The 27,407-nt window shown below is 43.4% G+C and overlaps 1 protein-coding gene across 2 annotated transcripts in view; it reads right to left on the bottom strand.

The window, feature by feature from the left end:
- The window catches only part of WNT7A (Wnt family member 7A), a 101,148-nt gene that overhangs the window by 35,933 nt on the left and 37,808 nt on the right, over nt 1–27,407 (bottom strand). For both annotated transcript variants that reach the window (XR_011964641.1, XM_072598240.1), the window contains exon 3: nt 23,479–23,750. Coding sequence is in view for 1 of the 2 variants with exons in the window: in XM_072598240.1 (XP_072454341.1) it covers nt 23,479–23,750 (272 nt within the window). In the remaining variant the exon portion in view is untranslated. The remainder of the gene's footprint in view (nt 1–23,478; nt 23,751–27,407) is intronic.

Here is a 27,407-nt window from a genome sequence, read left to right as displayed (position 1 = left end):
ATTTTTCCTCTCCAACCTTCACTCCTCAGAGTTAATCATTAACTCTAGAAAGGCCCCAGTCTCTACCACCTTCATTTCATCTCTATGCCTCTAATCAAGCTGTTCCCCTCCTCCCCCAATGACCTCTTTTCACATAGAGAAGTCCTGTACCTCCTTAAAGTCCCAGAGAGAATCCCTCCTTTTCTAGAGACAGCTGGTGGCAAAGCAGATAAAATGGCCTGGAATGAGACAGACCTGAGTTCAAGTCTGGCCTTACTAGAAGGAGGACTCTGGGTGTGTCATTTCACTACTGCCTGCCTTGGTTTCCCCAATTGTAAAATGAGGATAATAATGGCACCTACTTCCCAAGGTTTTGGGGCGATAATATTTGTAATGCACTTAGCACGGTGACCGGCACACTGTTGTTGTCATTCAGTCATATCCAACTCTTCATGCCCCCCTGGACTTAAGCTTGGCAAAGATGCTGGAGTGGTTTGCCATTTCCTTCTCCAGGCAAACCTAGGAGGTATTTAACCAATGCCTGTTTCCTTCCCCTCCCCCTCCTTCCCTGAGGCTGCTGACTATTCCAGTCCATGCAGCTCTCCCCTTCAGCACCATTCATTTTAGTATTTTATTATATCATTATGGAGTGTTCCATAATCATAGCACAATAAAAAGAATGAGGAACTTCAGAGTCGGAAAGGCTTGGGTTTGAATTCTGCCCTGAGACACGTGCTGGCATATAGCCCAGAGTATACTGCACCTCTGCTGCCTGCCTCAGTTCCCCTAACTGTAAGATGGGAATAGGAATAGCACCTGCCCCACAGGGTTGCTGTGAGGACCAAAGGAGACGTTGTACACAAAGGAAGCCTTTCAAACGTGAAAACACAACAGAGCTCTCGTCTTATAGGTTGTATGCCCAAATAGGGGCTGGCTCACGATGCCTACATTCAGACATCAGGGATCAGGTCTTTCCCTCTCTAGGCAGTTATCATAAGAGGCAGAGGAGCACCCCGGGTACAGCCTGGGTGTTACATCCTGCTTCTGACACTACCTGTGTGGGATCTCTTCATCTGTAAAATGGAGCTAAATAAGGGTTGCTATAAGACCCAAAAGAAATGATCTCTGTAGATGTGATTTACAAACTAAAAAGCACCATCTTTAAAAATCAGCTATTGCTATTACCACAAGTCTGAGCACATGTGCCCAGAAAGACTTCTAAGTGGTTGAGCTGCAGTGAAGAAAAGTCTATTCTGAAATCCAATGGCTTTAACCTGAGTTTGAGAATCAGTTCTTATATTTATCAACTTGTGACCTTGGGCATGTCACTAACCTTCTGTGGACCTCAGTTTCCTCCTTTGGAAATTGGGGATAACAATACTTGAGCTGTTAGGTAAAGCACCAATACTTAGAGTTGTTATGAGTAAAGTACTACACAAATTCCCATGAGCTAAGTACCCCAAGACCAATGGACTCTTGTCAGTGTGTTCACCTGAAATAGCACTTTTGACTTGCTATGGACTCCAAGCACTTTGGAATGACGCCAGTTAAGAGGAGGCTTACTCTCCTTTACTCAAAGCAAAGGGGTTAAGCAGCAACCTCCCAGCGGACAATACTTTCCCCTTCTTCTACATCAATGCTTTTAATAAGAGCCACAGGGATTCATTCCCATGACTCCTCCTTTACCCTTTTTTGAGAGGTTTCACCTATGAGCAGTGAAATGACCCAGAGTCAGGTAGAGGCAACAGAGAAAAGCCAGAATTTAGGTCAAAATCATCTCTCTTTACAAGAAAAGACTACTGAAAACTACCTTAAAAATGTAAAATAAAGAACATTCTGCTGGAGTGATCGAAACCACCTTCATGTACTTTCTTTTTCATTCATTCTATTACTGCACAAATATTCTCTGGGCATCTACTGTGCACGGGGTTCGATGTAACGTACTACGGTCAGCACAGCATGGAGGAAGGCATTCCAACCATAAAGTGCTGAATACATGTGTTTTCCTTTATCCATTTCATTTATTCAGGGAATCTCATTCTCCAAAGAAGTTAAGAGTGAACTTTGCTTTATACAAAAGTTACATTTCCCCTAAAATCTGTGGCAATGAATGAAAAATGTGCCTTGTATAGAATGTGCCAAATCTGTTCTATTGAATTAGTCCATCAGTGTCTAGGAGAGGCACTCAAGATGAACAGTGAGTTGAACCCAGAGAGCTGACTAGGATGAAGAAAGCCAACTAAATTGTATTTTGGAAGTACGCATGCATTTTTGATCCCAAGCTACTTTCTAACATGCAAAAAACTCTGAAAAATAAAAGACCTTTAAAGTATCCCTTGGCTCCTATTAAAAGCTTTGGTGTGGAAAAGGTGGAAAATATTGTCTTCAGGGAGTCTGCCATTTATCCCCATTGCTTTGAATAAGTCAAATTTTTGTAAATCAAATTCCATTTTAAATGTCCTAGGAGAAGTGGTCAGCTATTGTGATAAATTATCACATTTCCTGGATGACTCCCCTTAAGTCACTTGTTCTGTATAGGTCATTATTAGAAATATTTCCTCTTGGCCCACCTGTAACTTTGAGTCTTTGGTAAAGACTCAAAGATTCCATGATTCACAGCATCACCAGGAGAAAAATGATCTTTTATTTTTAAGGGGTTTTTGGTGTGTTAGAGATCAGCTTGGGATCTAAAGAATACTCAGACTTTCCAAAATACAGTCTGGTCACCGTCCATCTTGAGCACCTCTCCTAGATACTGATGCACTAACTCAATGGAGTAGACATTCGTCTCTATGTCATATTGTATACAAGGGGCATTTTTCATTCACTGAACTTCTATGAGAATTCTTGAATCATTTGGTTGGTTATTTGGCAAAAGTTTAGGAGAACACATGGACACAGCCTGAGTCTGGTCCCAGTAACACTTTAAAAAGACCAAGAGAAAGGTCATCAGTATCTTGGATAGACTCTTGGTGGACAGTTTATGGGAAAACCTTAAACAAAAATCACACAGGAGTAGAAGGTTTTGATTAAGGGTTTTTAACTGCTTTCTTAATATATATTTTCATATATACTAGCTATATTTCCATGTAATTGGTTTTCTTTGGAACCCTACATATTTTATTTTAAGCATTTAAAGCCATGGTTGTGAGAAGGGGTCCAAAGGTTTCACCAGATACTGCACAAGGGACTCATGAGATACACAAAAAGTCTAAGAAACCCTGATTTCAATACAGACCAATAGAGAGAATACCCACACCCACATGGAAGAGACTGAAGAGCCACCACAGTTTTATGGCTTTGAGTTTGGGGAGTTTTGTTTTTTTTCTCTCCTGGACATGTGGGGAACTCAAGGCTTTGAAGTGGCATCTATCAATGTAGACTGGCAACTGATGCCTAACATACAATCTTAGTATGTATGGGCAAAATAAGAATCTAGGTCTTCCAGATTCCAAGACCAGTACTCTATCCACCATGCTACAATGCCTCTATAAAATACTGTTAATTATATTATTACATCAATAATAATAATATTTGCACAATGCTACAGTTTTCAAGTATTTTCACATAATTATCTTGTTTAGACTTCTCATTAGCTAGAAGGAAATGGAAGCCCAGAGAGGTTAATGGATTTTTCCTGGGTCATGCAGACAGCAAATACCAGTTCTGCGGACTCTTAACCCAGGTCTTCTGACTTTTAAGTCTAGAATTCTTTCCACTATTTAAGTATGCCCTGTGATGAAGCTTTTTCTTAAGTGAATTATTAGCCCCTAACATTAGCTGGAATGTCATAGATCGAGTTTTCTCAAAAGAAGAGGCGAAGCTATCCATGTCAGTGATTCCTACTCCAACCTCCTGTATGCCCACCCCAAATACTACCCTTCTGGAAACCAATTCTGTGTCTTTGCTTCTCTGCCCCCTCCTTGCCCCCACTCCTTGCCCCTTCAGATTTGATAACATACAGAGCATTGTGGGTTCCCAGCAACTGGAGAGCTCCACCCCTAAGGAACAAAGGCGCGATTGTCACCAGTGAGTGGCGTTTGACTCAGGGCTCAGTGGAACGTAAACTGAGACTCAAGAGTTCATCTCACTTAAGACTGGACCCCTGAAACTAATGACTCTAGTCCCTCCAGGGTGGGCTGGATTTCAAACCTGTTCCTGAGTGAATGACCATCAGCTAAACTTTCCATATCCTAGGTGAAATCGAGTGGCCGATGTTTGAGGTCCCAAAGGGAAAGGTTTCAAAATTGGACACCTGAGCCTTTTGCCAGGATAGAGTCTGTTCCCCGCACCTCATGGAAATCAAACAGTAAAAGAAATGCAAACTACTGCTCCCTAAAATGTAGTATATAGGGACAAGGACCTCTGGTTTGCTTGAGAGACAAGGCATGGGCTTTTTCTTTTAGGTTGTGTCCCAAATCTTAATGACACAGGTCCAAGCTAAGGTCACAGTCACTTGGAGGCAGGAAGGTCTAGGGAAGAAGGTTGTAAGCAACTAGGCCATAGTAGGGACATAAGGTTTTAGAGAGGGTAGAGACTTAGGAACATTGAATGCCTGAGCTGGAGGGGATCTTAGAGGAGTAAGGTCAAACTCAAATAGAAATGTAGCCCATTAATCCATATGCAAAGATCCTGGGGGGGGGGGGGGGGAGGGGGCAAATAGTGACAGTTTTGAAATGTAAAATTATCTATGATTTATCGTATTTTTATTTATTTTGTTACATATCTCCCAAATACCTTTTAATCTGGTTCAGGCTGATGGGAGTGTTGCTGGTCTCATGTTTGACATCTCAACCTTAAAAAATAAAATCTCAGAGTGTGGAACATCAGAACCAAAAGGAACCTTGGTAAACAGAATTTCAGAACATAGAATGTTAGACCTAGAAGAGATCTTAGATCATGGAATTCTGGTACATGGAATGTCAGAACCAGAAGGGACTTCAGAACACAAAATATCAAAACAAAATATAAGACCTAGAAGAGACCTTAGAACTCAGAGTTTTTAAACATAAAATGTCAGAAGAAAAGTTAAAACATTAAATTTTTAAACATAGAATGTCAGAGCTGGAAGAGACCTTAGAACATGGAGTGTTATCACATTGAATGTCAGATGCAAAAGACCTTAGTAAACGGAATTTCAGAATACTGAATGTTACTTACAGTTGGCTGGGGGGGCGGGGGGAGGGCAAAGAACTTTAAAACAAAAAAAGGTGAAAACTGGAAGCAAATTTTGAGATCAATTCATCCAGTCTCTAAGTGTTTCCTTCCATGAGTTGAAAATTTTTGTTAAAGAATTTGAGATTTCCAATGGTAAATCCCCAAGGAAAAACCTTTACAAGTCCTCTTCCAGCTGATTTTCTAAAAGGAAGTTGGCTAAATAGCAAACTGTGATGGGCTAAAAAGAAGAGGAAAAGGAACTTTCCCCCCAGTGCCACATCTACAGCAGCCAACATCACCCTCATCTTCAACAACCTACATTAATTGCACTTCCACTCTCATCCCCCCCTGCCCCCCAAAAAACCCCTAACCTTCAGGAAGCTAGAGAACAATACTACAAAACTGTGTGATTTAAGTATGAGAGTATGCGGTTCAGATGCCAGTGAAAAGGAGAGATAAGACACTGAAGTGATAATCAAGGAAGGTGTAAAGGAGCCCTGAAAGATTAGTAGGATTTGGATAGGCAAAGAGGTAGGAGAAAAGCAAGGGAGGAAGGAAGGAAGGAAGGAAGGAAGGAAGGAAGGAAGGAAGGAAGGAAGGAAGGAAGGAAGGAAGGAAGGAAGGAAGGAAGGAAGGAAGGAAGGAAGGGAGAGAGGGAGGGAGGGAGGGAGGGAGGGAAGAAGAAAATGTGATAAATACTTATTGCATGCCAGCCACTGAACTGGATTTGAAGGGAGGGGGAAGGAGGGAGAGATGAATATAAATACAAAAATAAGACAGTCTCTGTCCTTGAGGAGTTTACATTATACAGAGGAAGACAACACATACAGGGGAGTTGTCCGTAGGAAGAGATCTAGGAAGTCACGGGGATAATGAGTTGATCCCATAGGGAAGACCATTGACATAGTCTTTCCAGAAACAACTGTAGTGTGGTAGGTGAGATTCCCGAGGCTCAGACAAAGAGTTATAAAAGGTGTGAGGCGTAATCTGGTCTAGTGTTCTGGAACCAGTTAAATAATAGTGGGTTAACTGGGTTTGTGCTCACTAACTAAGGTAGTTTGACCCCAGAACAGGAGTCCCAGAGCTGCAGGGATTACTGAGCAACTCGGCTGTCAGTGGCAGAGGTGGCCTGGTGGTGGACTGTTCCACATCCTAGCTCCACCAGCAGCTTGGCAGGCATCTGAAACCAGGAGAGAGGGGACAAGTTACCAGCCATAGGCAGCTCCAGCTTATGCATGCCATCAGCAGCACGCATTTCTTCCCCTCAAGCAGAAGGACCCTGAATTTTCCTATAGTAGCATCTAAGTCCCAGAGTAACAGGAGACTTTCTCCTAGATGGGGAGGAGAGGAGGGAACCTTCCCTGTCTACACTGGCTGTGTTTCTCTTGTGGTACTGACAGTCCAAGAAGGGGGCATTGTCCAAGACCAGAGTAATGCATCTCCTTGATAAAGAGGCTCTGGGGACTGCTGCTACTGTTGGCCATTTTCTTTTCTCTGTGGGAAATGGAATCCTGAAGTTCTCCCTGGAGGCTCCTTCCCTCCCAGCTTCCCAAGAACCCCTCTTATCTCAGCTCCACCCTTCCTGACACCGCCATAACTTTGCTATCAAGGTCTCATCACAAGCTCCTTAGACCTTGGAGATGCCTTCTTGCTGTGTCATCTCAGGAAGCTGGAAAACCCCACTCTCCAGTTGGTGACCATCTCCACTGCTGCAGCTGTCCCCCACATAGGAGACACCCTGTTGGCTCCTCACCAGTTTCCGTTTCCAAGAGCATGGGCCCTGGGGTGTGACAGGTTTCGTGGAGTGGGGCACAGCCTCCTTCTCTGGGCCTGCTCTACCCAGCCTGTCCTCCTATGCTTCCGTTACTCCAAGGGCAGTCCTTCCTCTCCACTCATCCCTTCTCCTTGTCTCCCACCCTAACAGCCCCTGGGAGCTATATAGTGCAGAGAGGAGTCCCCATGCTCATTCTTGGGAGGCATAATCTGCCCCAACCCATAGTCCAGTCCCTCTAGCTATCTCTCCCCAGAAGGGGAAAGAAGGGTGTCCTGTGAAAGAAGAACTAACCACGCAGAGGAGAAAGGAGCCTGGAGCTAAGAGTCCACCAGAGTGACAGCCTTCTCCAGGTACCACCCCAGACATACCTGGGCCAGAGGCCCAGGTCTATGCACTCACCCCCACCCCTGTGGGAGGAGTTGGAAACTGCCTCGCCCTCCTAGACTCAGGGAACTTAGAGCCAACTCATGCCTCAGAGAAGGGAAATGCGGAGAGTTTCCCAGTGGGGTGGTGACTGACTCCCAAGCTGAGCCCCTGACTCTGTCCCAGGGTGGGTGGGGAATCTATAAGCCTCAGTCTCTCTTGCTAGGCCCTTGTCATGCTTCCTGGCCCTTAAAAGGGGGCAAATATGTAAGTGGCCCTTGTGGCTGAAAGGGCCGCATTGTGGGGAGATCTTTATCTCCAGCCACTCCCCTGACTTGCTCTGTCCTGGTAGTCATGGAGATGGGTCCTTGGAAGACCTCCTGGGTCCCTGACTCACCATACAGTGAAGCAGGGGTGGGAATTCACCTCTCACTGACGCCATGAGCACCCGGACAGCGGCAGGAAACTACACGACCAAAATCCCTCCACCAAGGGCCTGGTGGGGTGACTCCCTCACTCTCTTGCTAGGGTGAAATTCCATCCCCCTGAGCTCACCTCCCTGGAGCTGCACATTCCAATCAGGCTGAGCCCCAGCCACCCCAGCCCCTCCTGTCCCCCACCCTGGGGGCTGCAGGGAGTGGGAAGCAAGATGGAGCCAGACTTGGTCCAGCCCTCATCTACCTGGTCTAGCCGTAGACTAGTCTGGAGCAGTATGGGCATCTCTGCTTTCTCATTCTAAATATAAGAAGGGTTTAGCTCAGAGATCTACTCCCATCTAAGATTGATGGGGGCTTATTTGAGGGGTTTGGTGGGGGGTTTAGGGGAAAGAATCCTAGCAATAAGAAAGAAGACATAGTTTGACCTTACAGAAAAGACACTAGTCTACAAGACGCTCCACCTGGCTACTTTTAGTCTCTCCATATATGTAGTAATCACATGAGGCCCCATAGAGTTTTATTTGAGGAGGTAATTAGTATTGACCCCCAAAAGTTCCTGTAACTGGTACCATTCCATCCTGGACCTAAGGTACTAAAACAGAGTAGAAACACTGGCCCAAACAGATATGGAGGGGGGGGGGGGGGTTCCCCAGAGGCTCAGAAAAATTACTGTTGGGAGATGGAACCATCTAGATTTGGGTCCAGTGTTCTTCCTTCTCATATGCTTTTGAACTGACCTGCTGCTTCCTAGAGCTTAAAACAGCCATCTCATGCTGTCTCCATTTCCCTAAGATGATAGTACTTAGAATGGAAGGGCTGTGAAGATTATTTAGTCCAACCTTCTCAATTTACAGATGGGGAAGCTTCAGGTCACAAGGCAAATGACTTGCCCAAGGTTGAACAGAGCCAAGTTCCAAACTCTCTTTGCTTCCTCTCCTAAACCATATGATGCCTTAGGTCAGAAGGAGGGCCAGACATCTCCCCAAACCAGGCAATGGGAGAACCCAGTCACAAACCGCCAAAACAGAGGAAACAACCAAACCTCAATACTTATACATACTCTATGTAGCACCACCCCCACATCCAAGCTGGGCGTGGGCACCACTCACATAGGGCTCCCAGGCTTCAAGTCTCTAAAGCAGAGTGCAGGTGAGCAAGCAAATTCATCATCCCTTAATCTGCAGGATGAATCAGGAAGCCTCTCCTCCACCCCTAGAGATGGAGCAGCCAGCTGGGAGTCAAGGTCCCTCGGGCAGAAGGGTCAGAATCTCACATTAGCAGTAGGAAGAGAGCTCCTCCTCACCCATCTTGACTCCGTGCAGCCTGATGCCATCTTGTAATTCAGAACGACATTAATATCCCCTTTATCTCTCACTCTCGCTGCTGACAAGACACAGAGCCTGTCAGGTTGGGTCTTGCCCAAGGACGACTATCTCCAAGGCAAGAGTGCATGAATGAGTGATAAAAATACATCTTTGATCCTTCCAAATATCGTCCAACCTAAGGGTAGTGAGGCAGCCAGACCCCAGGCACATTCTTCCTTTATTGTTCCCTAGAGATGGTGCCCATGTGATTGGACTGGAGGGCCAGTCTGGGCAAGAGATGGGTGTCTGCTTGGGGCAGCTCATGGGGGATACCAAGGTGAGTCACTAAGCTCTTGGAGAAATGGACAGGGAGCCACCACCATGGTGGGATAGAGAGCCTCCACTAATCCCTGCTGAGCCAAACTCAACCATTAGAACTTGCAAGGTCCCAGGAGACCAAGTAGTCCAAGTGCTGAGGAGAGTGAGTTCCAGAGAAAGTAATGGAGAATCACAGGCTTAGACCTAGAAGATGACCTTAGAGGCCATCTGCTTTAACCTTCTCATCTTACAGAAGAGAAAAGGAAACCCAGAAAGGGAAAGCAATTTACCCAAGACCAGGATTTGAACTCAGATCCTCTAATTGCTGAATCTATGTCTTCAATTTACCCCAAGATCACAGGGTACTAAGTAGCACAGATAGCATCTGAACCCTCTGGCTCCAGCTTATGGACTCTGACCACTGAGCCACAGTGCTAGTCTCATGAGCAAACCAACGCAGGTCACTGCAACAAGGGCAGTGAAGGCTGAGAGAAGAGAAAGAAAGGAAAAGAGGCAGCAGAGAGGAATGGAAAGGACATTGACTCTGGAGTCTGGAAGACCCAGGTTCAAATCCTACCTCCCATGCTTATAGAGGTGTTTAATTTCCTCAAGCCTCAGTTTTCTTATCTGTAAAAAACAAAACAAAACAAAATAAAAACCTGTAGCATAGAGCTCATCAGAGCATGGCGCTTCAAGGATCGAATGAAGTAACAATGCTTTGCAAACCCCAAAACGCTATGAATAACAATAGTTCATTTTTACACAGTGCTTTGAGGTCTACAAAACATTTTACACATCATCTCCCTTGACACAACAGTGTAGTGAGCAAGGTGCTAAAAATGTCTGCTAACAGAATTAAAGAGAAGAGGAAGGTGGGCAGAGACGTCTAGACCTACCAAGGCAGGACTAAAGCTGAGCTTTTACCTGGAGAATTAAAAGGGTGAATAAAATCTGGAATCTCTGCGCCCCCACCCCTAATGCCAAGTTCCTGTTGACCACCTGGACAAGGCAAAGTGCCATGATCACCTTCTATCAGGCCCTGACCTTGTTGAACAGCTGCTTAGCAAAACTATTAATGGGTACGGGCTAGGTGAGGTGGGAGTCCTACCTGCCCTGTCCTTGAGAAACAAAAACCCAGGGGATCTTCTGCTAGCTTCATTACACACACACACACGCACGCACACACACACACATATACATAGACACACATACACATGATATCACTATCCCAAGCAGAAGACCCTCATGTCCCTACCACCTCTGCCTAATGGTCTGTACTCTTTACCAGTTGGCCTAAGGCAAAGGACCCTTCTCAAGACTAGCCATACCCTGAAAAGAGGCTTGCCCTGAGACCATGATTGCTCTAAAGTCAGGGGCATCCTGAGGCCAACCTTCAACAATATTTTTAAAAATCAGTTTCACTGACAGAGAGGTTCCAGTACTTTCTATGAGGATTAAACAGCATCACGGGATGAAGGAAAGAACACTGGACTTGGAGTTCTGGTACGTACCTTTGTCATTAACCAGCTGAGTGACTGTGGACAAGTCATTTGATATCTCAGAGACTCAGCTTTCACAGACTGTAAAGTGAAGGGGCTGCAACAGATGATCTTCAAAGTCCCTCCCAGCTGTAACTCCATGACCTTATGATCTCATTCAATCCTCACAACAGGTTTGTGGGTGAAACTACTATTATACCCATTTTGTTAGTGAGAAGACTGAGACTGGAGAGTCACACTCAACTGACCCCAGTCACAAATCCAAAACTCAGGATGCATGACCCGAAATTCCTTCTTTTATTTTTTTCTACCATATCATGCTACATTCCCAAAATTAAAGACATCACAAGGCCACGGGCACCCAATGCAAAGAAAAGTGTTGTCGAAATTTGGGAAGGGGGTCACTGGAGCTTGAGGACGGTAGGGACAGCAACCTTGACTTACAGAGGAAATTGCTCTCAAGGCTTGGCTCAAAAAGCTCTAATCCTCACCCTCTGCTTCATTCAGTCTGTTAGGAGAGTAAATGAGAGGTTGGAAGGGAGAGACACACTGCCCTGGGAGGAAAGGGCTTCTCTTTCTAAATGAGTTCAGATGCGTGGTCCCCCTAAACCAGCTTATGGGTTTTTGGCCATGAGAGCTCGGGCCAGCTAAGCTTAGGTCAAGAAGAGGGACAAGTCTAGATTTTACTTCCTTCTGTGCCCCCTCCCAACACTGGGATCCCTCAAACATCCCTCAGGGATAAACTTCATCCCTTCCTGACCCTGCTCCCTTCCTTCCTCCTTCTCTGTCCACTCCTTACTCCATGAGTGTCCAGTATACTTGCAAACTATACCCTTTGCATTTCTTCCTTCCAAGGAAATTCTCCACCCTTTCAATCCTTCCCTACATTCCCAGAGTCATCCTCCCTGTGGTCATGCCCATCTTCCTTTTAGTTATGAAAATGAAGAGAGTGAATTTTCTCTTCTAAAGAAGAATGATTCATGAACTTTGTGGGGGTGTTTTAACTAGAAGACCATTATTGCAGAAAATAATAAACTGTACCTGTGGTTAAGTTTAAAGGAAAGAAGGAAACTAGTCATCACTTGAGTATGTATGTGAGAGGAGAGCACCACATGCCGAACCAGTTGGCCATTTATGACTGGCTGATCTTTTAAATGAACTGATCCTCCTGTTAAGTCCTACTCTGATGGTGTGGTATAAAGATAACCTTTGGTTCTTAAAGGTAATGGAAGGAGAATGACTTCTTGGTTGATCCAGCCAACCAAGCTAGAAAAGATTTTAAGTAGGGGCCCCATCATGGACTGTATCTTTCATCTGAGAACCATGTTGGCTAAATCTCGAAAGGTTCATCACCAGACCATGGACCTTCTCCCCTCTAAAGACACCAGATGGATCTGGGAATACAGGTCTCAACATTTGCTCTTTTGCATTTTAGGTGAAAGGATTGGAGATACTGGCATTCCAGCATCTGGGTTTGCTGATAGTTCAGCATCAGTGCTCCCAAGGAGCAAAGAATGACCTTTTGGGACCTAAGCCAGCAGTAGGTTAGACAAGGGCTCATCCAACAGTAATGCTGTATTTGAATGTGAACTTGATGGAACCAAAGCTAGGTAGGAACTAGTTAGAGACCACTGTTCCCAGAGACAGAATTGGAAGAGGGGAAAGTAAATGTTTGTATTTTTGTTATTGTCATTTCTTTGAAATAAATATTCGTTTGTAAAAACTAATTGATGTTTTAAATGTCCCTTTAAAAATAGATCTCCTTAGTTACATGTTTCTACCATTAGAATGTGAGCTCCTTGAAGGAAGAGACTTTTTTTTGGTTTGTTGCGGGGGGGGGGGGGGGGGGGGGGGGGGGGGGGGGGGGGGGGGGAGGCGGTGTTTTTTCTTTGTATACTCAGCACTTAGCACAGAGCCTGATAAATGATAAGTGCTATTAATAAATTCCTGTTGACTGACTGACTGGTAGGTTGGCCACAGCATCTCTTGAAGACATCTACTATGTCATAAAGAGATGTCTGTCTGTACATTTATTTCTACATCAAGAATTACAAAGTCATGAAGAGCTGGAGCCTGGAGAAACAGGAAGTGGGTGGGGTCGAACCAACACAGAGGGAGTCAGCAGGGACAATATTAATGAGGAAAGAGTTCAAGGCTCTAGGTCCCTGGCTTAGATAATGATGGATCCAGCGTGCCAAGTTTGCTGATAGAGTCTGAGCCATTTACACTTGCCAGTCACTCAAAGGAGGATGCTAGCACATACTAGTGGGTCAATCAGGTACCAACAGATTCAATTTCTAATCCCAGCTTTATGACTTACAACCTGTATGACATTGGGCAAGCTGTTTCTCCTCTCTGAGCCTCAGGAACTGGACTAAATTATTTTAAAGGGCCCTTCCCACTCTAAAATCTTTCCATCCTATTGATTTTTTATGGATTCAGCCTTCCCTTCTAAATACTATAAACTCTTAAAACAGATACAAGCATAAGAGAGTACATGCAAAGGGTGTAGGTACTGAGCGAGAAGTCAGAAAAACTGGTCCCAACCTTCCTTCCTAGCTTTTCTTTCCATTGCTATCCCAACATAGGCAAACTGTTCTTCCCCGCTCCCCTCTCCCCACCAGTGTCCCAGTCTGATCAGCTCCAGCTTAACGGCATCTGTGGTCAGACTATCTTCTGCACTACCACAATTCCCCATTCTCCCCTAACACCTTCTGCCCCAGGTGAAAAAATGTCTGCTTATAGCTCTGCTCACTCCAACTGTTTGTTTATGCCTTTTCTCTACCTAAAATAGTCACTCCGATTCAGCCTGCCTGCATTCATTCTTCGAGGACCAGTTTAAGCTCTGCCTCCCCAGTGAAGCCCTCCCTGAGCCCACCTGTCCACGGGACCTCTCTCTTCTCAGTGCTCATCTAGAGTGCAAAGTCTATTCCTTCCCTTTAACACATAGGACAACCTTCCTTACATTGTCAGGAAGCTTTTGTGGAATTGAGTTTTCTATATAATAAATCCAAAAAGCATTTCTTAAATGCCTGTGATGTCAGGCTGTGAGTATACAATGCAAAACCAAAAATGGTCCCTGTCTTCAAGTAACTTTCATTCTCCTGGAAAGAAATAGCAAGAAAATCAAAATATATGAACACACACACACACACACACACACACACACACACGCACACACACACACACACACACACGCACACTCCTCCAGGTAGAAGAAAACACTGACCACTATCCTTATCTCCCTAGCTCAGCTTTAGGCTTCACGTGAGCACACGTTGGTTCTGGTTTTGCTCCAGTACATCCCAGTCAGTGCTTTGTACCCAGGCAGAGCAAATTTATCAATTGCTTCATAGTCATAGAATCATAGATTTTCTAACTGAAAGCTCCAACCCACTCATTTTACAGACAAGGAAACCCAAGCCTTGACAGTTACTCACCCCAAAATCAGACAGGTAATAAGGATCAGGGTGGAATTTGAATTTAGGTCTTCTGGACTTTTAGTCTAGCATTCTATCCACTAACGTCACACTGCCTTCATAGTAGTGGGATGGTGTTATGTCTGGCAGGGCGATTCCTTTTCTTAGCAGAGACCACTTCCTAGATTATTTTCCTACTGTTGAACCATCCTTGCATCCTTGATAAAAATATCACTTGGTCATAAGTGAAGAATATTTTGCTAAGTCTTTTTTTACTAGTGTAACAGGACTTTGATGGAGACTGGGTACTAGAAACAACTTCCTAACCTGGCCTCAGGGCAATTCTCAGCCCCTTACAGGAGATTCCTGGGAGAGAAAGCATGTCTTATCCTCACATTCCCCCAGAGCTCTCCTCATTCCAGACAGCCCCAGACAAGACCCCACAGTTTAAGAAAGTATCACCATAAGCTCTCTCTCTCTCCCACAAATGACTGTGGCTGCTCTGTCCCTGGTCTAGTGAGACAGCCAATCAGAAACCAGCTTAAGGTACTCTTGCTTTCTGGTCTCAGCCACCGAGGTAACGATGGATCATGGTGACTCACGAGACAGCATGAGGTAGCCCTAACACACAGGCTTGCTGTTCAAGGAAGAGGACCGGGGGAGAAGGGAGAGAGAAAGGGCAGTCAGAAGGGAAAAAAGCAATTTGATCTTGTCCTCACCACCCACACAGGGCAAGCAAGTGACCCAGGATGACAAGACCTAAAAACAACAGAAGTGTCTCTGCCTCCTTTCCCCTTCATCTCAATCCTCCATAGTCACTGACAGAGACACAGTCCTCTGGAGTGGCTCTTCCTCCCCTTTGAGAGCATGAAGGACAGAGGCGTACACTCTCACTTCTCAAACACACCCACGCCCTCGATCCTTAGAGAGACAACAACCGCAACTCCTGGGGGATCAGGGGGTGATAAGAGCAGCCAGCCAGACTTGGGTCAGTCCCAAAAAGGGCAATCCTACAGCTTTATTCTGGACCCTACAGCTGGTCCTACCTAGAGCAAAGTGGACTTTGCTCATAGGTCTGAGTACTTCAGTCCTATTCCAGGAACTGCTGATCAACTTATCCTGTCCCCATGTCTGGGATACCCATAGAAAAGATCCATCTCTCATACGGTCACACACACACTCATAAATATACTCAGCCTAACACAAATATTCAAAATTAAGGAAAAGGAATAATTCACATCTACCACGATGTAGTAAGAGACAGCATAGTGTAGTGGATAAGTCAAGATCTGTGTTCAAGTCTTACCTCTGCTACTAACTAGCTGAGAGGCCAAACTCAAGGATTTTATTTTCTGACCCTTATTATATTCCTTATTTGTAAAACAGGGGCAATAATATCTGTAGCGTATGTGCATACATATACATATATATACACATATACATGCACATACACTACATATATATGTGTGCAATAGATATCACATAGTAATATATGTAGTTGCCCTACATGATATTAATCATGATATTAAGATCTATAATATCTATTTCATAGAGTTGATGAGACTCAAAAAAAGCCTGTGAAGCTCTCTAATTATATAATGCATAAATATGCATTTATATGCATATATGTATATATACTGTGTAAGCACTACACAATTATTAAATATTATTATTAATGGAAAGATCTTGAATTGAGAGGGCCTCGGTTCAAATCCCCACTCCATTTTTTTTAAAATACCTGTACAACTACAGGCAAGTCCCATACTCTCTGTTAAGTGAGCTCTGGAGTTTTAATTCCTCATCTGTAAAATGAGAGGGTTAGCCTTGATGACCCCCAAGGTGCCTTCCAAGCCCATGACCTATGATCCCACAAGCCCAGGGAGCAGAACTGGAGAAGCAGTGGCCAACTGGGGTTAGATCCTAAGATAGTAGATTTAAATCCAGCAAGGTCCTGGAAGGTCATTGAGTCCAGATGGTGCCAACAGTCAAGGACTCAGAAGAGAAAGAAGAATACATAGCTTTCTCGTGGTTGACTGTCAGCCTGTAGATAAGCTGTGAAGGGGGCATCGAGAAAGCTGGGAAAGGATGAATTAGGCATTGGCTTCTCATAGCTGCCCAGTCATCCCAGCAGATGGTAATGCTCAGACCCCTAGCTCATCTTCCTTCCGGTTCCATTATGGGATATAGAAGGACTGGGGAGGATCAGTCCTCACTGCACAGTGTGACAGAGAGGGACAATGGGAAGGTCTTCCCCATGCCAGTTCCAAAATATCATCCCCACCAGTAGGTCCTGAAATGTACAATTAAAGATTCATTTTTTTGGACTAAAGTATTTTGTCTTCAAAACACCACCATTAAATGAAAATATTCCCTCAACAGAGTAACAGTGATTTATCACCAAACATTTATTTCCTAGTTCAAATAGGCTTATCAGATAAATGGAGAGGGAAGAGAAAGGATAGGGCACAAGACTGGTCAGTTTTTATAGTAGGAGGAGGAAGGGAAAGTCCTAAGCATGGAATACTATAGGGAAGGGTGGGCTTGGGGAGGTCTACAAGTCAGGGGTTTGGAAAAGGACAGTTTGAAAAAGAAACAAGGGAACACAGAAAAGTGATATAGGAAGGCACAAAAGATAAACTGCTCAGGCTTCACCTTTTGACCAAATATCACCCCTTACTATACCCTAACATGTAAGTACCTTAATAGTGCCACATTCTGCCTTAACATGTACACAGCATGCCCTAACATGGCTAAGCCAAGCCTTAACATTAGTATATCCGTACTACCCTCTAACATGCCTACATCCAGAATCAGTAAGGTGTCACAGTGGATAGAGCCTTGGACCCAGTCTCACACATTTACCGGCTGAGTGACACTGTTCGAGTTACTTAAGGAACTATCAGCCTCAGTGGCCTCAAAGCTTCCTTCTAGCTCTAAATCTGGGATCCAATGATCTTGCCTAATGGAAATGACTTTGGGCTAGAAGTCAGTAGACCTGAGTTCTTAACCTTAAATTTCTTAAGTCTCAGTTTCCTCCACTGTAAAATGACCTCAAAGATTCCTTCCAGATGTGGTATTTTGGGATTATAATCAACAGGTATCACTGAGTACCTACTATACCCAAGGCCCTGTGTAAGTCACAGAGGAGAATACCAAGATGACCAGGGCCCAGTCCCTACTTGGCAGGAACTGACTTATATTCTTGTAGGGAAGATCAGACATATATACACAAAGAACTCTAGTGGAAGACAGAGTGTGAGAAGTGCCACAAATAAGAGACCCACAAAGTTGGGAAGGAAGTTACCAAGTTTGGATTCAGTCAAAGGGCTGCACTTAAGGATCTAGAGGGCTACATGTGGCCCTAAGGCCGCAGGTTCCTTACTCATGGTATAGACCCTGATCAGAGAGTAAAGGAAAAAAGAGTAGTCCAATTGGGTGACAAGAGTGGGTAAATCTGGAAAGGTAAGTTGGAGCCTTGAATAGCTGAAAGGGGAGTTTGAACTTCACTCAATAAGGAGTGGAGAGCCATTGAAGGTTTTTTACCAGAATCAATCCTTTAGGAAGATTCTATAATTCAATATGTGCCCTGTCGTCCCAATGTGACTGTACCCCATTCTCCCATGTTTCTAGATTGCTTTCACATCAGAAAACTATGGTCAGTGTGTTTTCCATTTTACCAGAGGAAGGAGGGAGGGAAAGAGAGAAAGAAAGAGAGAGAGAGAGGGAGGGAGGTACTCTGGGATCTCCTGCCAACCCACTTCTCGAAGTGTCAGGGGAGCCAGCCAGCCGGGTGGAAAGTGATCCCTATAGCAATTACTGTGCTGATGAGGAGGCATGTTGGAGCCTGAAGGGAATCCAATTCAGCTGCACAGTAGCTGAGGCTGCTATCACCAGCTCCCAATGCCTCAGACATAGGGGCCTTGCAGTCTCTTTTTCTTGAATCTGCACAATCTTTTTATTTTTTTTCCTTTTTAAAGTACATTCACACACATCTGAACACTGAATCTAGCCAACAATCTGCTTACGGGACACAGGGTGGGGATGCCCATCCCAATTGATGAATAAGGAAACTGATGTACAAGGTCGCCTAGTTTGTGAATGGCCCCCTGTTTCCTGACTCTCTACCCCTGATTCTTCCTATCAGCTCATGCTTCCTTTCTTTAGGAAGGAGGATACAACAGTCTAAAGGCTGTGCTGTGCCCATTATGATCTCATAGATGGATAGAATGATAGTTTATGGAGAGGGAAGAGAATTTAGAGACTGTCTAATCTGGGAATTCCTTATCTTTTTGTGTGTTATGGACCCCTATGGCAGTCTGGGGAAGCCTAGGGACCTTGTCTAATCTTTTTAAAGGCATAAAATAAAATGTATAGGATTACAAGGGAAACTAATTATACTGAAGTAGTTATCGAGATATTAAAAAAAAACCAAATTCATGGGCCGTTGGTGGAGAACTCCATCTAACCAAACCCCTCAATTTTCAGTTGCTTTTGTATTTGTATCCCCACTACCTACCAAAGTGTCTGGAGCCTGGTAAGCACTTTATGCTTGTTTTATTGAACTGAATCTCCCCAGTGAGGAAAGTGAGACCTAGAGACTAAATGACTTCCAAGACTAGAACCCAAGTCTTTTAAATCTGTCTGGTCCTCTACACCAGTGGTGTCCAACTCAAATAAAAACAGATACCTGCTAGCCTCCTACTGACTTGGGAAACCACAAATTAACACTATTTATGTTGCATTGTATTTTTATTTTGTTAAATATTCTCTAATTATATTTTAATCTGACTCAGGTATTACTTGGGAATATTATAGGTTGCTTAGTTGCACAGCTACCTATCACCATATATCCCTGTTGCCTCAGTCCCAGAATCTCAGCAATCAGAGAGTGAAAAGGGACCTAAGAGCCCATCTAGTGTAATCTGTACCTTAAGAAGAGTCCACCCTACCATATATCCATCAATAAACATGTATGAAGTTTCTACTATGTGCCAGGCATTGTGCTCTGCTCCCAGAGTGCTCATCCAGCCTCTGTTGGAAGATCTTGGTGGGGGAGAGGCGTAAGGTGGAGGTTGCAACCCACTGCTCCCCTAAGGCTGCCCATTCCCCCATTCCACTTTGGGACCATTCTAATTATTATGAAGGTTCTGCTTACATCAAACCTAACCTAAATTTGCCTCTTGCTAACCCGTTGCTCCTAGTTCTCCCCTCTGGGCCTATGAAATCTAATCCCTCTTCCAGGTGACAGCCGTTCAAATACCTGAAAATAGCTATCCTGCCCCACCCCTAGACCCAAGTCATCTTTTCTCCAGGCTAAACATTCCCCGCTCCCTCGGCCAACCATATGGCATGATCTCATGTCCCTTCTCCATCCCAATAACCTTCTTCTGGATGATCTTCTGCCTATCAATGTCCTTTCTATAGTACGGCACTGGTAACCAAATGTAATAATCTGGATGTGATCTAATGAGGGCAGTAAACAGAAGGATTATCAATCCCCCTACTCCTAGATGCTATATTCCTTTTTTAATGCATTTTAGCTTTCTGAGCTGTTATATCATACTGTTTGCTCATATTACTAGGCTTCCAATCCATTAAACATCTGAGCTTTTTTAGCAAACTGCTGCCTACTCACATATCATACCTGTGATTTTTTTTTAACCCAACAATATGACTCTGCTCCTCTCCTTATTCAATTTCACCTTCTCAGATTCACCTTGGCATCCCCACATCTCATGATCTTTTCCTTTGTGTACATTATTACCGCTCAGAAACTCTGATATCCTGCCTAGACAATCACATTCTCTGTTCCTCACAAAGGATACTCCATTTTTAGAGTGATAAAGCAACAGAATAGATTAGGTACACAATACACAGTAGTAAATGACCACTGTAACCTAACGTTTGGTAAGCCCAAAGAGCCAAGTTGGATTAAAAAGTGACTATTTGACAAAAATTTCTGGGAACACTGGAAAGCAGTTTGGCAGAAACTAGGCATATATCAACATCTCACAGCGTATAGCAAAATAAGGTTAAAATGAGTAAATGATTTAAAATGCAAAGGGGGAATCACAAGTAAATTACAGGAGCATGAAAAAATATACCTGTCAGATTTAGGGATAAGGGAAAAGTTTATAAACAAACAAGAGACAGAAAGGATTACAGGAAGTAAAACGGATAATTTTGATTACATGAAATTTAAAAGTTTTGCACAAACAAAACCAATGCAGCCAAAATTAGAAGGAAAGCAGGAAACTGGGAGAAAATTTTACACCAAGTTTCTCTGATAAAGGCCTAATTTCTCAAATATATAGGGAATTGAGACATTTATAAAAATAAGAGCACCGTCCCCAGTTGATAAATGGTCAAAGAATATGAACAGGTAGCTTTCAAAAGAAGAAATCAGAGCTATCAAAAATGCTTTAAATCACTATCAATTAGAGGAACGCAAATTAAACAACTCTAAGGTACCAACCCACACCAATCAGATTGGCTAATATGACAGAAAAGAAAATTGATAATTGCTGGAGGAGATGTAGAAAAATTAGGTACATTAACGAACTGTTGATGGAGTTGTAAACTGGTTCAACCCATTCTGGAGAAGAACTTGGAACTATGCCATAAAATTGTGCATTCCCTTTGAACCAGCAATATCACTACTCCATCTGTATCCCAAAGAGATCAAAGAAAATGGAAAAGGACCTAAGTATACAAAAATATTTATAGCAGCTCTTTTTGTGGTGGCAAATAATTGGAAAGTGAGGGGATGTCCACCAAATGGAGAATAGCTGAACAAATTGTGGTATATGATTGTGATGAAATATTACCATATAAGAAATGATAAGCAGGATGATTTTAGAAAAACCTGAGAAGATTTATATGAACTGATGCAAAGTAAAATGAGAAGAACCAAGAAAACATCATAGATAGCAACTACAATATTGTAAGAATGATCAACTATGAAAGACTTGGCTACTCTGATCGATGCAATTATCGAAGACAATTCCAAAGACTACTGATGAAAAATACTATCCACGCCCAGAGAAAGAACTGGTGAAACCTGAGTGCAGATTGAAGCATACTTTTTTCACTTTCTTTATGTTTCTTAGTTTTTTATTTTTTGCAACATAGCTAACATGGAAATATGTTTTGTATGACCTCACATGTATAGTTGACATTGTATTGTTTGACTTCTCAGGATGAGAGGAAAGGGAAAGAATTTGCAGCTAATTTTTTTTAATGAATATTTAAAAATAAGTAAGTTGAAATTTTTAAAAATAAGACAAAAACTAAGTGCTATTCCATTTCCCATCTCCATACCTTGGCACTGACAGTAATCCATGGCTGGAATGTGCTCTCTCCTCCTCTCTCTCATACAGTCCTCTTCCTTTATGACACAGCTTTATGATACTACCTTATACAGGAAGGCTTTTCTCATCCCCCAACTGCTAAGGCCCTCCCCTCCCTAAGTTATCTATTTACTTGTTTTCTTTCCTGTCAGAATGTGAACTCCTTGAGAACAAGGTTTGCTTCATTCTTTGTACTTGTGTCACCAGTGCCTACCATTATGCAAGGAATATAGTAAGTAATTAATAAATGCTTGTTGGCCTTGGATCCTATTTCTGCCATCTAATATGCTAACTATCCTTCCTAGTGTCTTGGCACTGACAGATCTGATGGGCATGTCATTGATGCCTTTAGCCAAATCATGGATTAATAAAAAGTTAAGCAGCACAGGCTCATACAGAGATCCCTGGTAAACTATGCCTACAGTAGTCCTCTGACTTTTCAGTGTAATAATCCTGTCAAAAAGTCAGGTTAAGTTGCCATGACTTGTTCTTGGTTTAATCATGACAGATCTTTAGGAGCACAGCTTCCTTTTCTAAATATTCACTAACCCTCCCTTTACTGTGTTCTAGAATCTTTGCAGAAATGAAAAGTCAAGCTCATAGTCCAATTGTTGGCATATTTCATTCTAACTTAACAAAAATTGGACTCCCATTTGTTCTGTTTCAGTTTGGGGGCACTTCTGTTCCCTGGTCTTTCAAAAGACAGTGACAGTGATTCAGCAACTGTATCCAGTCTTTACCTTGTAATAACAACCACACACACACACACACACACACACGTAAAATACACAATGGGGGCCATACTATCATGGTTTAGAATCACACAATCCTAGAACTGCAAGGCACTTTACAAAGCATTCAATTTAATCTCAACCCACAGTATGAGTTCCATTCACAGCATCCTGACACATGTTGTCATTCAGCCTGTGTTTGGACTCCTCCATTGGCCTAGAATTCATGGAGCATACCATGCCATTTCATTGGCAATGAGTTCATCTCTCCAGCCAAAATCTGTCTCTTTCACAAGAAAGCCCTTTGGATATTTGAAGACGGCAAATGGGTGCTGCCAAACCCTCCAAGCTTTCTCTTATTTTTTGACATAGGTTCCAGATCTCTCACCAACCTGGTCACTCTCCATCAAATACACTTCTATTTGTCAATCCTTCTTAAGATACAGTCCCTAGACCTTAACACCATCTTTCAGATGCAGTCTAACCAGGGCACCTCCTAGTCAGACAATCAATCACCGGCTCTATCTTGGCTACCAGGATTCCATGAACACTGCTCAAGTTCAAGTGAGCTTTCTCAGTAGCTGCTGACTCATGTTGAAGTCAACTAAAATGCTTTAGGAGCGTACAGAGATCTCAAGCAACCCTAGACTTCTAAGCAAACGTTGTACTTTATCTTGTTTTTGTTTCATTGATGAGGGGGAGACATGAACTAACAATAGGATAGACCTTTAACCAATGTATGTGGGTGTACAGACAGAGAGCATGGTGGGAATTGGGATGAGACCCTTCCTCTGGCACATATGAACTGTGTGACCAAGAGCAGGTCACTTAGCCCTTCCCAGGGCCCTCCAGCAACTCTCAAAGACTGGAAGTTAGAGACAAAACACAGATCTGCATCAGGGGAGTAATTTTGCACACCAGAAGTTCCCCCACACTGATGAAATCATATGTTCAGACAACACACACACACACATACACACACAAAACTATATTATTTGCATTTTTTGCAGTGTTTTTTTTAACAGCGGGGTGCATTTAAGCATATATTAAATAGACATATATCAAATAGACATATATCTAACTATATAAATGTCATATTTACACATTTTTCAGTATCTAATACTCCCCAACCCATCTCGCCTGCCTACCTTGCGTCCAGCCTCATTGTTGTGTAAGTTCATGAGGGTCCTAGCATTCTGCTTGATTTCCCTCGCATCCACGAAGACCTTGGCAAAGCCAATACCATAGCGGATGTCGGCAGAGCAGCCGCCCCACTTCCAGCCTTCGTCCCGGTGATACTGGCCCTGCTTCTCCTTGTCACAGCCACAATCACTCAGGTTACCCTGTGTACAGGCGGCTGTAATGGCATGGGCCACTCCCGCAGCAATGACCGCGTAGGTGAATGCAGCTTCTCGGCTCCCTGAAAGAAAACAAAGATAACGTCATTGTGGTAGAAACCAGGGTAGTGAGGAAAAAGGAATTGGGAACCCAGACTGCAGGCTCCACTCTGGTAGGCACTTGTCACCCAGCAGTATATAGCAGTTGGCACTGAGGGGTAAGCTAGATCCATGAGGTAAGGAGATGGTTAAATCTGTAATGTGACTATTTCCACTTAGAAATCTATAAGCTACAATCCAAGATTTGATTTATTGTTTTGTAGATTTTCTAGACTTATAAAAATAATGAAGAAAATGTAGAATAAATTTAAAAGTGTCAGGCTTATATTGTCTTTTGAGAGTCTGTAGTTAAACATTTACCAGCAGATTCCCGCAAGGGTTAGTGAGGAGAACTCCTGGTGGGGGAGTTTCCTTCACTGATGGTTAATCACAACTCATCTCTAGCCATTAGAGACTTGTCCAAGGCCACAGTACTACTAAGCATCAGATCTACATCTGATCTACATCAATACTACAATTTCAGCCTAAATCTGCCTGACACTGAGCCCAGCACTGTATCTTATAACCACATTGCCTCTAAAGTCTTTAATAAGAATTCTTTTTTTAACTGAATTAAATTGAGACTAAAGGAAAGATGATCAATTTTACCTCGAGAAGAGAACACCTAGAACCCTACTCCCCATGTTTTCCTTCCAAGACACTTGTGAACTTTTGCCAGGACAGAAATAAGAGAGAAGGTCATGTCTCTCATCCAGTTGTCTGTCAGCTATGAGCTTAGTCAATAAATCTTATTATTATTATAATAGTAAATGATATCAAAATATATAATAAATCCACCCTCACCCGTACATATACTCACATATAAAGATAGCTTCTCCACTTATTAACTATATAATACAAATTATGACCTACATAGGTGCGGCTGGTAGCAACAGCAATGAGAACCAGATTGATTAAAGTATTTTGGGTAACAACGGACAAATCATTTAGTTTCTCTGAGCCTCAGTTTCCCTGTCATGGGGGCTAATAATTCTGGCATCACTTACCTTACAAGGTTATGGGAGACAAAAAGTCCTTATAAACATTAAACCAACTGCTACCAAAGCCCCACTTGTCCCTACCTAAAACGGTACCAGTGGACTGTAAATACCAAAACCACGCTCTCGGTCAATGGGAGAATTAATCTATTCATCTTTGGGATGCCTGCCCAGGAGTTCAGCCATCTTGATCAGTGACTGATCAAAAATGATCACTGAACAAATGCAAACTTTCCCAGTCCCACTGTGCGTAGCTATACTTTGCCAGTCTTCTTTCCTCCCCTACTTCTCTGTTCTTGTTGAGGGCACCGCCAACCCTTCTATTCTCCTAGACTCAGTCTTAATGTCATCACTCTCTTCTCCTCTCTCTCTCTCTCTCTCTCTCTCTCTCTCTCTCTCTCTCTCTCTCGTATTAGACATTGCCAAATCTTGCCATTTCTACCTTCAGAACATCTCTCATATGCATCCCCCTTCTCTCTACTCTTTCAGCCACAAAGTACGAGCCATCATCATCTTCTCACCTAGACTATCCCGATAGCTTTATCTGTCTCCTGACCTCAATCTCTCCCCACTCCAATCTCAGCTACAGAAATGATTTTTCTGAAGGACAGGTCTGATAATGTCACTTTCCTTTGCTCAATGAGTTTCAGTGACTATTACCCCCAGGACTAAATATAAAGTCCTCTTTTTGGCATTTAAATCTCTTCCCTGCCCAACCCCTTCCTATCTTTCTGATAGTCTTATACCTTATTCCCCTCCATAAACTCTAAAATCCAACTCCAGTTTTGTACTTTTACCTCCTCCAATACAATATTTCACCTCCTTCCTCCTCCTCCCAGACTTCTTTCAAGATTCAGCTTAAAGCCCACCTTCTGTAGGAGGGACCTAGGAAAGGTCCCCTTCCCACAGCTACAAATGCCCTTCCCTTTCGGATTGTGTCTGCTGTTCAGTCTGATTCTTCATGACTCTGTTGGGGGTTTTCTTGGCAGAGACACTGGAACGATCTGTCATTCATTTCCTTCTCTGGCTCATTTTATAGATGAGGAAACTGAGACGTTTGGGGTTCAGTGACTTGTCCAAGATTACATAGCTAATAAGTGTCTATGGCTGGATTTGAACTCCTTAATACCTGGTGCTGAATCCACTGTGCCACCTAGCTGTGCACATCTTGTACACACCTAGTTATTTACAGATTTTCTCCTCCACTAGAATGTGAGCTCTCTAAGGGCAGGGGACTGTTTTTCTCTGTATCTCCAGTGATTAGCACAGTGCCTAGCACATAGCACTTTGATAAATGCTTGTTGATTGACTCAGTCAAACATTTATTAAGTACCTACTATGTGTCAGGTGCTCTACTAAGCACTGGAGATATAAAAAGAGGCAAAAGATAGTTCTTGTTCTCAAGGAACTTAAAATATACAAATATGTACAAGTAAATCATACACAGTATATAAAGGAATGAGAGACAGAGAAGGTGCCAGAATTAAGAGGTGTTGGGAAAAGCTTTCTGTAGAAGACAGGATATTAATTAAAACTTAAAGAAGTCAGCAAAGTCAGTAGGAGGAGATGAGGAGGAAGAGAGTTCTGAGAGTGGGAGACATAGAAAATGCCCAGAGCTGAGAGCTGGAGGGTCTTCATCCTGGATCAGCCAAAAGGTCAGTGTCACTGGACTGAAGAGGATGTGGTGGGGAGGAAGGTTTTAGAAGACTGGGAAGGTAGGATGGGGCTAGGTTATGAAGGGCTTTGAATGTCAAACAGAGCATTTTCTATCTGATCCTGGAGGCAAAGAAATTTATGGAGAAAGTTGGGGGAGGAGGTGCTGTGACATGATCAGACCTGTGCTTCAGGAAAATCACTCTAGTAGCTGAATGGATTGGAGTGGGGAGAGACTCGAGGCAGGCAGACCCCCCAGAAGCTATTGCAGTCATCCAGGTGTGAGGTGACGAGGTCCTGCACCAGAATGATGGCAGTGTCAGAGGGGAGAAGGGGGCAGATTCGAGACATGGGGCAAAGGTGAAATCAACAGGCCTTGGTAACAGCTTGGATATGGGAGTGAGAGATAGTGAGGAGTCCAGGATGACACCCTAGATTGTGAGCCTGAGAGACTGGGAGGATGGTGTTGCCCTGGACTGCAACAGGGAAAATGTGGGTTGGGGGTTGAGGGACTCTAGCCAGGCCTAAATCACACCTCATAGCTATATACCCCTGTCATCCTATCATCTGTCTTTCCACCAGGAACCCATACTCAATCAGTTTTCTGCCTCTTGTTTTGGGAACAGTGAGCAAATGGATAGTGCCATTGCTTCTGGAAAGGGTGCGTCCTATGTATGGATTAACTCTCCCTTGTAACTGCACGGATCAAAACTCCTTTCTCTGGGAAGCATCCTCCCCCTTTGGAATGTAAATTTGGAATGTTTCCTCCCTCTATTAGAAGGTAACCTCCAGGAAGGCAGGAATTTTCGTATTTGTATCCCCAGAACTCAGCCTTACTTGGAACGTACTAAGAACTAAATAAATGGTTTGTTTATTTGTTTGTTTTTACTCATTCATTCAAGTGCTATTTAAACATACTCACGTAACCGTACTCAACCACAAACATATGCCTATACAGATGTACCCATTTTGCCAACATAAATAAACCTA

Source organism: Notamacropus eugenii, chromosome 3, assembly GCF_028372415.1.
Source record: "Notamacropus eugenii isolate mMacEug1 chromosome 3, mMacEug1.pri_v2, whole genome shotgun sequence".
Lineage (NCBI taxonomy): Eukaryota > Metazoa > Chordata > Mammalia > Diprotodontia > Macropodidae > Notamacropus > Notamacropus eugenii.
This window is presented reverse-complemented; position numbering and strand designations above follow the sequence as displayed.